At 40.8% G+C, this 10,779-nt stretch overlaps 1 protein-coding gene across 8 annotated transcripts; it reads right to left on the bottom strand.

Moving 5' to 3' along the window:
• Positions 1–1,883: 1,883 nt before the first annotated feature.
• On the bottom strand, positions 1,884–4,149 carry LOC125525204. Of its 8 annotated transcripts, none has more exons than XR_007291199.1 (3): positions 3,121–4,134; positions 2,555–2,610; positions 1,884–2,479 (listed from the first exon to the last, which is right to left on the bottom strand). XR_007291199.1 is itself a non-coding variant. In XM_048690214.1 (3 exons), exons 1-3 carry the CDS (start codon positions 3,759–3,761, stop codon positions 2,338–2,340), a joined length of 348 nt encoding a protein of 115 aa, XP_048546171.1. In that variant the 5' UTR covers positions 3,762–4,136; the 3' UTR covers positions 1,884–2,337. The 8 variants fall into 8 exon arrangements, 1 of the variants encoding a protein (XP_048546171.1); XR_007291200.1 differs by having other exon boundaries at positions 1,884–2,236; XR_007291203.1 differs by having other exon boundaries at positions 1,884–2,232.
• Positions 4,150–10,779: the final 6,630 nt, after the last annotated feature.

Below are 10,779 nucleotides of genomic sequence, written 5' to 3'. Positions count from 1 at the left end.
CAGTTTATATTTTCGATCTATACCACCCCTCCTTCTTGGTTATATATTTTGACATGATTGATGTGATCTATAGTATAAATTATATGTTATACATACACCAGTGCGCCTGTGTATTTTCGTCCAGAAAGTCAGTTACCATGAACATAGGTCGTGTATTGTACATCCACTTATATGCATTTTTCTTTTGACAAACAAATCAAATACTTTGACAAATTATCACAGAGTCATATGCATTAATCTACATATTTGCTTCATTGTTGCTCAGCCGTTCAAAAATTGTAAGGCATATAGATTTTTTTAAGTCAAACATTTTTAGGTTTAACCGAGTTCATAAAAATTCACCAGCATCTTTATGATACGAACACATACTTTATGATGGATCCACTTATTTTATTATTGGTATTGCATATGTAAATATATTTTTTATGTACTTACACACACATTAAAAGTTTGATTTAAGACACGATTTATAGACCTTATATTTTGCACGAGTAGTGTGATCCAAAATGTGTTCATTTATCATCAAAATATGTTTGTTTATCATGTACCAACAAGACGAAACGCCGAGCATGCACGATGAATGAAGGTTCATCACACATCCGGCATTCATATATTTAGCAAGTCCCCGCACGCAAGACCAAACCGCCGGCCAACAAATCTAGAGACAATTTTCTTATCACCACACAGGTGGATCCAAAACCAAGTTATTAGTTGAATTAATTCTTAGTGGAGAAGGATTGCAAATTGATCACCATCTCAACAACTTGTGTGCGGTTCTTTAGAGAGACATGTGAAGTTGCCACCTTCTATACTACAGTGCTTCACTGTAATTGATTCTATGTATCCTCAAGCTTCTGACGTAGTAGAGCATATGTCTACTATATACAACCTATATTAGAAATTAACTGAATTTAGTTTTTCCCTAGGTCAAAATTCTGTAACTTTGACCAAGTCTACATAAAGATGTGCTAATATGTGCAACATCTACCAAGGATAATTTCATCACTGCCTCACAACGGTACGATAATCAAACGTGATTTATGTAGTCGTGGGAACACGTTACCCCAGGTCATCAGGGACAATTAAGACACAATTTACCAAAGCTCCCCCTCCCCCGTCCCCTAGCCATGGGTAATAGCCCTAGCCCGTCTTGATTGATACTAGCGGGTAGTGCGCGGCGGCACGCCGCGCCACATGAATTGATAAGCTATTTGTTATCTTTGTAATTTCTGGTAAGTTCTCGCAAAACTCTGATTCGTTGCAAAGTAGTTCATATAAGGAAATGGTAGGCGACATGCCGTGCCTCGCCTATCCCTCAAGAAAAATGGCCATATTGAATGGCAATTCTGGCTTGCTTGGTGGAATATTTTTGGTGTTTTTCTTGTTCACACTGATCTGCAATACTACATAGATGAATAGTCAATTAGCCTAGTAGTTCAAAAGTGGCGAAAAAAACTATATGGTTGGTTCTAGTGCCGCAGAGTATACACTGACCAGTTACTTGGTATAAATAGTTAGAATCTCAAACTATAATCATGTTTCATTATTTTTTATACTTCCAACATTTTTGCACTGAAGTACACACAACACTATTTTACAACTCCATTTATTTTGTATATTCTAAAAGGCACACCTATGTGAATCTTAAAAACAAACTGGGTGTTGTTTACCTTGTCGTTGGCATTGCAATTGTCTTGTTCTAGACAACAAGAAAGTAGCCTCGTGCACTTTCAATTTAGGGTATCGATGTCCAGCAGATTTTTTGATCTCTCACCAATCCACCAATGGTCACACACATCCACTACTGCCCATAGCTGCTCGGAAAACCAAGCCTAAGAAATGTAATTTCCTGATGAAGAGACCAGAGTCAACAGCATCACCGGTATTCACAAGTCCAATTTTGAATCACTTCATACAGGTAGAAGTAGAACTTTTAACAAAATGTCTGTTTCAAAAGCTGATCCGTACTACTAAAATACACACTACACAGATTGGAAGTTCTACCCTCTTAGATAAGCTCTACCATCTTAGAGCAGCATATGTTGATTATCTGACCCTTGTTAGCTCAATAGTTGTAGCAAGCTCCAACATTCAAATGGCAAAGTTTTTTGGTTGGGGTGTTACCCCTATCAGTGTACTCTGCGAAGTAGATTCGATTGTATGAGAGGTTCCTCAGAAAATACAGTTGTATTGCTGAACTCTGCCTTCCCATTGTCCTCTAGGAAATTCCATCTTTCTAGCATACATTAAATAAATAAGAAGGATATAATCAGATCTTCTAAAAGGCAATTGCAGTACTAATCATAAATTGGGAGCTTCCTAACATAGGTAGTACAATTATATGACCAAACTAAGATGAATACAGAAGTTCACATGTCCAAGAGATTGCAAGTATTCTTTCACAAAAGTATCAAGTATCATTCCAATATCTAGCATAGCAGCAAATCTGTTGATCAAATACAGAGGTGATTGTGCAGATCTGCAAGCTTATAGAAACAACCGTGAGCAACAGTATAAGAAAATTGCAGTTTATACTAACATATAAATAACCTACCGGTACATATTCCACTTCCCAGTTTGCAACTTCCCAAGAAGAACAAAGCTGTAACCCTGCATTGAAGAAGCTATGTAAATTGAATTAACAATAACAATTTATTCCTAATAAGCGATTTCCCAAAATATAAATTATGTGCCAGTGTCCAAGCAAAATGCTAACTGGAATCATAACATGTACAGTTGAAACTGAGAAATGATAAGTTGTGTTCCGATGTACTCATCGAATCATCACTGACAGTTTGTTTCAAAATAAGACACTTCCCAGAGAAAGAAAAAAAACACATGCACTGTCGCCCTAGGGTACCTGCCATTTAAAGTCAAGTATGTAAAGCTCCACATGAGGACCAAAGTGAGTAGGTGAATATAATTCATTCTGCTCCAATCATGTGATTATGAACATAACAAAGCCATTTTAGTAGAAATGGAAGATGAAGCACTCGACCAAGGCTTTGGACCAAGGCCAAACACTTGAACCAGAAATGCACCAGTACCAACAACATGTCCTTGTACTTTATCAGAACCTTCATGGCAACAAAAAGCAAGGTAAGAAGAAAAGTAGTTTACCAAAGGGAGTGCGCAGTGGAGCACCAGTTGCTTCAAGGCTCACTGACGTTCATAGCAATATGGCACAATTACAGGCTCAAATGGAGAATCGTTAGGAAAATTTAGAGTTCCAAGGCAAATATTGAGTGTGATTGATAACTGATATACAATGGCCTCATATAGAACTGAACAAAATCTACTGCTGGGAAATTTGTCTAATTGAAAGTATATTTTTCTCACTCCAAGGTAAAAAATCAACTGTCCAGAACAGTGGCCTGATAAGCATTGGGGAAAATTTCTCGCTTCAAGCAAGACCATGTATGGATAACTCCAAGGCGATCCAACAGTCTAGAACAATGGCCGAATGCCCTAATCCTTATGCATTAGGTGCACGAGTGTCGAGTGCAGGGATAACTGAGACATCCAGATTTTCAAAACTCTAACGCGTAACAAACACGTAACAAAATAAGACGTGCTCACATGCATAAAGTATGGTTTGAGGATGAAAAAACCTGCCCTATGTCTCTCCGGGCGCGCTCCTTGCTGGCCTCTCCGCATCCACTTCGTTCGTTCTCCAATTCTGCTCCTCGTGGGCGAGACAGCCGAGGTGGAAGTGGATGGACGCAACCAGGTAGAGGAAGAATAGACGGAACCCACATCATTGGGGCTGGCCGACAGCCGGTTGCAGGTCGAGACGTCGAGTTCCAGGACCGGCAGGCGGCTGGTGCTGCTGGGAGATTGTTGGGGAGCCGCCGCTCTCTCTCAACCTCGTCGAGTGATGGGGAGCCCAGCCGCCGTGGGACTGCCGCCAAGCCGTCCGTCGGCTCCTCAGCGGACGGAGACAAGGAGATTAGCGGCGGGCGACGTGACACGGGGAGTGGTGCTCTCCGTCCACGCCATCCTCTTGATGGCGGGTTCCCTGGCTGCAAAGCTAGGAGGTACGGCTGTGGCGATTTCTTCGGAGAGATCGCAAACAATAGAGAGATAGGGGGTGGGCGACGAGAGGACCAGGAGGCCAAGCATTTATAGGCGGCCCAAAAGAAACGTACAAACGGCTTCGACTGGAAAAGCCCAGAAGAACACTGCGTGTCAATCGGAAGAATTTGTAGTCAACGGCGGGGGTCGGACGTGGCTACATGCATGGCCCGTGAGGGGCGCGTGGAGCGGGAACGAACCCACGCGAAGCTGGAGGCGCCACGTAAAGTTGAACGTGTAGACCAGTACAAAAATAAGGAACTCTCTGGTAGAACGTGCAGCGGGAGACAAGAACTGGCAACCACAACGTCAAATCGAACTGTTTAAAAGACCCAACCAGAGAAAAAAAATCACGCCCAAAGAACTACAACGTACACGCGTCACGCTTCAAACAGCGGTAAAATTTTTTCCAAAAAAACCAGGTAAATGAATCCCTTACGGGCTTAGTCTTCTTAATATATTATGGAAAAGATTACGATCAGGGTTGCAAAGAGTGGATCCACAAGTTGGTAGGCAACTTGGCAGGCTATCATGGACAATCTAGGCGAGATGCCCCAAATCACTAGGCACTAGTAGAAAAAGGGCCTTTAGTCCCAGTTCATAAGGGTCTTTTCCGGTTTTGGAACCGGGACTAAAGGGTCGGTACTAAAGCCTCCCTCTTTAGTCCCGGTTCTTACTGAAATCGGGGTGGCCGCTGCCTGAAGGTCCACCTTTAGTCCTGGTTGGTAACACCAACTGGTACTAAAGGAATTTTTATGAAATTTTTTGAATTTTTTTAAGATTTTTTTTCGAATTTCAAATTTCTAAATTATTTTAACCTCTAATCTCTAATCACCCCTCATCACTGCTCAATTTAACCTTTAGTCTCTAATCACCACTCATCATTCTAAATCATCTAACTTCCCAAACGGTCACCCATCCTCTCACTATTCCAGCCTGAGCACGCTTAACTTCCGGGTTCTATTCTCCCTCGTTTCCAAATCTGCACTTGCTGTTTTCCTGACAATAGTAAGATGTCAATCCTATTAACCCTCAGGAATTTAGCTTGAGCATGAAGTTACACATTTCACTGTTTGAGTTTGAAACTATTGTTCTAAAAATCAATAATTATTTAGTAAAACTAATATTTCTTGAATAAGTAGTTTGACCACAGTTTGACCAGATTTGACCAAAATTCAAAAAACTAAAATAATTATTTAGTAACACTAATATTTCTTGAATAAGTAGTTTGATCACAGTTTGACCATAGTTGACCAAAATTCAAAAAAACTAAAATAATTATTTAGTAACACTAATATTCTTGAATAATTATTTAGTAACACTAATACTTCTTGAATAAGTAGTTTGACCATAGTTTGACCAGATTTAACAAAAATTCAAAAAAAACATAACTTTTTTCCTTTTAGAATTTGAGGATTCTAAAAAATTGCAAACATGCCGTAGGCTGTCTCCATCGGATGCGCATTTTCGTGCTGAATTTTTTGATGCATTATACATTTTTTTCCGACATCGTATGCAAAAGTTATAGCCGTTTTACATTTTCCCTACACTTTTTGCAAAACATGTCCAAATTTAAGTTTCTAATTTTCCTAACTACTAGATGTAGTAATATAACTACCTCTCGAAGGATTTTATTTTTTGAAGTTTTTATCATTTTCTTTTAATTTTTTCAAAACATAAAAGGCGATCAGGGGGAGGGGGGGTAGAGTTTGAAAATGGGACCTTTAGTCCCGGTTTGAGACACAAACCAGGACTAAAGGGCATCGCACCCTTTAGTCTCGGTTAGTGTCCCAAACCGGGACTAAAGGGCTCAGGTGAACCGGGACTAATGCTTTAGCCGCACGAACCGGGACTTTGAACCGGGACTAATGTGAATATTGCCCCGTGACCAAAGCCCTGTTTTCTACTAGTGAGGGTTTCTAACTATTAGGTGATAGCTTGTGTAGATCTTGGTTGTCTTGCATGGGCCAATTGCCCACTTTATATTGGGGTGTAGGAGGTGGGGTAGACTCAAAAGTCCTCCCCGAACGCGTCTCTCTTCCTCCTCCTCCTCCTCTTCTATTGGGCAGTATTAGCAGGCTCTTCAGTTAATTTGGAATGATTAGACCACGCGAGTATACATTTTTTCACAGAGGAGGCTGCTATTGGGCAGTATTAGCAGGCTCTTCAATTAATTTGGAATGATTGATTTCCCCGCAAAAAAAAACTGGAATGATTAGACCAAGTGGGTATACATTTTTTCTACAGAGGAGGCGGCTATTGGGCAGTATTAGCAGGCTCTTCAATTAATTTGAAAAGATTAGACCATGTGAGTATACGTTAAACAGAGGAGGCGGCTATTGGGCAGTATTAGCAGGCTCTTCAATCAATTTAGAATGATTAGATTGTGTATGTGTCCGTTTTCTGGGGGTGTATGATGGTATTTTTCTGATTTCTAAGGGACAAAAGGTGCAGAAGCGACATATTCATGTCTGGTCAAATCATAGCGGACACATACACGCACGTGGATGTGGTCAACGAGCCTGCTAATACCGCCTACAGCTACGCACGTACAGCTAGCTTAACCTGATGCTCACCACCCATACAGTTCGATTTCTTGTTGACATGCTAATTAATCTAACCCTAAGAAAAAAATGGAGCTTTGAGAGTTCCAGACAGATGCAGGCAACTAATTAAGAAGGTAGCGTAAAAAAGGATGTAGCGTGCCGCCGTAGACGGTGCTGAATGACACGTTCATTTTGTGCGTGCACGCTCACCTGCGAGGCAACATCGTTTGTTGAACGTACATCCATAATTTTTTTCAGATCAAACTTGATTGTCTTCATTCAGCCTAGCTGGTGAGCATAAAGGAAGGTCTAGAATCAGTCCAACTCTAAGTGACCATCAGCGAGCAATCATGCATACTAAGCACAAAGATGGACCGATACATTGGCTAATTTATTTACATGTTGAATGTCAAAATCAAAATAAGAGAAAAGCGGAAGATAGCTCGCGCGATCCACATCGACCGACCGTATCCGCTGAAGACAAGAGCACGGGCAGCGTGTCGTTGCCTCTGCTGCTGTTATTTTTCGCTGAATTTCTCTTCTGTAACTTATGAACACAATCGACGCCGGCCCGGGCATGCAGCGCGTCGCCTCCGGCGATCACGACACGTATGCCGTACCGCTAGCGAATGGCACTTCGCCCGTGTGATTAATAAAAGGTTTAATTAATCAAAGTTCCAGCACTAACTCACGTCTGCATCGACGTATCATCAGCGGCGTGGGCTGCCGTCAGAGTCATGCATAGCTTTTTCTTTGCGCAGGTGCATCTCCTTGTGTGTAGCCTGAGTGACCGCGCGCACGCGTTTGTGCTGCACACTGAAAAATTGTGGAGTGCGACACAGAAAACGATAATAATATTCTAGTGCTCCCTTGGTCCGAGTTCGTTAGGCTCTTTCGTATTTTGGATTATTTTTTTATAATTTTTTTGAACAACTTTTTTATAATTCAAATGATTAATAAAATATGAGGTAAACGTTACAGAAAATATACTATTGGATTTGCTTTCGAAAGAGGTTTATAACGGTACAATTTCTGTGCCACATATTTATATTTCATCAATTAAATTTTGCCCAAAAACATGAGGATACTCAATAAGTCTGAAAGAAAGTTACCATTTGTATTAGGTTCAATCATCTATACCATTTGTGTTAGGTTAAATCATCTGTAAACGTCGATAACTACCCTTATCTGAATCTTTGTGACAAATATAATGTTAGTTCGCCAATTGAAATATTCGTACGATTGTTCGATCACTACACGTTTCTTCTTCGAGCAAGTCTTCCGGGCTTCGATCCTCCTCAAGTTTGTCTGTCGGGACGTATTAGATGCAGCTCCGGCGTAGACTCCCGCTAGTCCTGGGGGGAGGGTGGTGGTGGTGGTGGTGGGGGTGGGGGGGAGGTAGGTTAAGGCGATGATTGACCCTTCGGGTGCTTGTTCTTAGGGCACATGCACGGAGACTTCCTTGTTGTAATTGTTGAGATCGGTCTGGCTCCAGCATGGGAACGGCGACAACGATGCTTGTACGGCTAGTTCTTGCAACAACAGTGGCCGTTTAGTGTCCCATTGACCTCAATGCAATTTTTATTATGTTTAGGGCTTTATATTTTTTATGAACTTTTATAATAGAAATAAGTCATTTTCACAAGAAAAAAAAACAGACCTACGTTATTGCAATATAACTAGGTGCCTTTGCTCTTCGAGAAAGGCTTGAGGTTCTTTTAGCTATAACTTTGTTTGTTCACCATGAAAAGTCGCTAACATCTATGATTCTTTTTGTGATTATAATCTTCTATACAAAAACTTGAGCATGCTTGAATTATTTTTAAGGATATCAATTAGGCCATAATAACCTATTTGCTCGTAAATCCGTGACTGAAACAATTTGTGCTAACTCTGAATGTCAGACTAGCTTTGTGTGTGTGTGTGTGTGTGTGTGTGTGTGTGTGTGTGTGTGTGTGTGTGTGTGTGTGCGCAGAACGCCCCTGCCCATATTTTTTCCAAGTGTGCAGGTTGTATCATGCATGGTAAACAACCTTCAACTTTTAAATATTCTATGGATTCTTGCTTTCTTAGAGTGGACGACCTTCGAAGACAAGAAAATACACACCGACAGGTTTCCAAAATCCAAAATGTCCGCTTTTGACAGTTAATGTTTGTGCAGCACTCAACAGTCAACAGCGGCTCTCCCCCATAGTTTTTCCTTTTCATTTTGTTTTTTGTAGATCTCCTCCATCGATCTGTTTGTGGGTTGAAACTGAAGCAGGAATGCATCCAGCAGTGCAGTGCATGCTGAGGAAGCAGGCAATACAAACTGCCACGTACGTTTGCCGCGTGCAAATGAAATAAGATTAGACAACATGCATCGATCGTGTGCACCAGCTAGGCACGGTACGTACTATATCGCATCAGCGATCAATAAACCACTATCTTTTGAAACGACATATATATTATTCCGCTTGGCGACACATTGCACATGGATCTAATTCCAGTTGGGTTCTTGCCCTTGCGGCAGACATGCGTGCATGTAACATTTTCCTAGCTACTGCTGTCGCTATCCTTGATTAAAACTGCCTAAGAATATAAGCAAGGGGATTGCTAAAAGTGATCACACATTTGCCAAGTCTTAGTCATTCTTTACTTTAATTTTTTTTAGTTTAGCTTTCAATCTATTTGTTGGGGTTGCCCTATTTTCGTGCAAATGTACTTTTAATGGTGGGATCGATCCAAGACAAGAGTGACGCCAACTTTTGAACTTTTTAGTCACCTCCGCCCTGGACCTTTTCATCCTACGATGATTATATATTTACGTGTGTAGTAAATTCTCACCTCAGCTAATGTTTGTCGAAATCCGCATGCAGCAGCGTGTTGGACTGGGCTCTACCTCTCTCTACCTATGAGTGCATGCCGGCCGGCCTATTCTCTTGTCTGTTAATTCTTTCCTAGAACACTTCATTATTTATTCTGACGATCAAGTGTCATTCATCACATCGGCCAGCTCGAAAATTCAAACAAGGAAATTTAAAATGCGCGTGGTCTCTTTCTCATACTAAAGTTATAGCTTTGCAGAAAATATGTAAAACCCTTAGGCCTCCTTTGGTTTGGAAGAATGGGAGTACCTAGAACTCATCTAGATGAGACGTAATTTGGTCTCATTCACCTGAAAAATAAGAACGGATACAACCCACATCAGCACACACGCATCTTATAGCATCACATCCAATGGTTATAAAAGGTGAATGAGACCAAATTAAATCTCATCTAGATGAGTTCTAGCAAAACTGTGGAAGAATTTCATAGAAATTTTAGAGGATATAATTCTTATAGGATTTTTTTTCCTTTAGAGCCCTTTGGTTCGTAGGAATAGATTCCTATTCCTACATAGGATTGGTTCCTATCCTCCACATTTCATAGGAAAATAAAAATGAGCCTAGACTCAATGAAAAATTTCCTTTGGTGTCAACCAAATGACATCTCGTTTCCTATTCCTACTCATAGGATTTGAGATACATGCCATCTCATTTCCTACAAAATTCTTATTTCTATAATAATCCTATCTTATGAACCAAAAGAGGCCTTAAAGTTGACGAACTTGCATGAGGAAGGTCTGCAAAAGAAAAGAAGTCGGCCGAAAGGTGCTTTGCATGATTTGTCTGAAAGCTGAGCTCTGTGCTTGGGCTTTGGACTTTGGACGACGCGTAGATGCGCCGCCAATGGGTGTCAGAAAGTTGGTGTACATGTGTGTAACTTTACTTGTTGAGACCTTCTGGATCCTTTATATATGTTCACACCACTAACAGGTTTACAATATTTGTGCCCATGCTCCTCCGCTGCCACTATCTTCGTCTGATGTGCCCGGTGACCGATCTAGCTTAATTTCGGTGTTGAATATATCGTCAACAAAGAAATATTACCTTGCTATATATTAAAAATATAAATGTTTTTGCTAATTGTCAAATGATTGTTTTATGTTGTTGTAATCCTAATCAAGATTTTAAACCTGAAACCCCTTGTTCTTGCACGTCTGAGCAGAGTGCATGTGAAGTGTCTTGCATATGCAACTTTCTGTGCCAACTGATTCTAGCTTACATTACATGGTCAGGTTCCTAACACCGGCAAAAAAGGTTCTTTGTGGTGTAATCAACCCCCACAAATTCAAGTC

This window comes from Triticum urartu, chromosome 7, assembly GCF_003073215.2.
Source record: "Triticum urartu cultivar G1812 chromosome 7, Tu2.1, whole genome shotgun sequence".
NCBI classification, from domain to species: domain Eukaryota; kingdom Viridiplantae; phylum Streptophyta; class Magnoliopsida; order Poales; family Poaceae; genus Triticum; species Triticum urartu.
The sequence above is the reverse complement of the archived record's forward strand: the minus strand, read 5'-3'. Positions and strand labels throughout refer to the sequence as shown.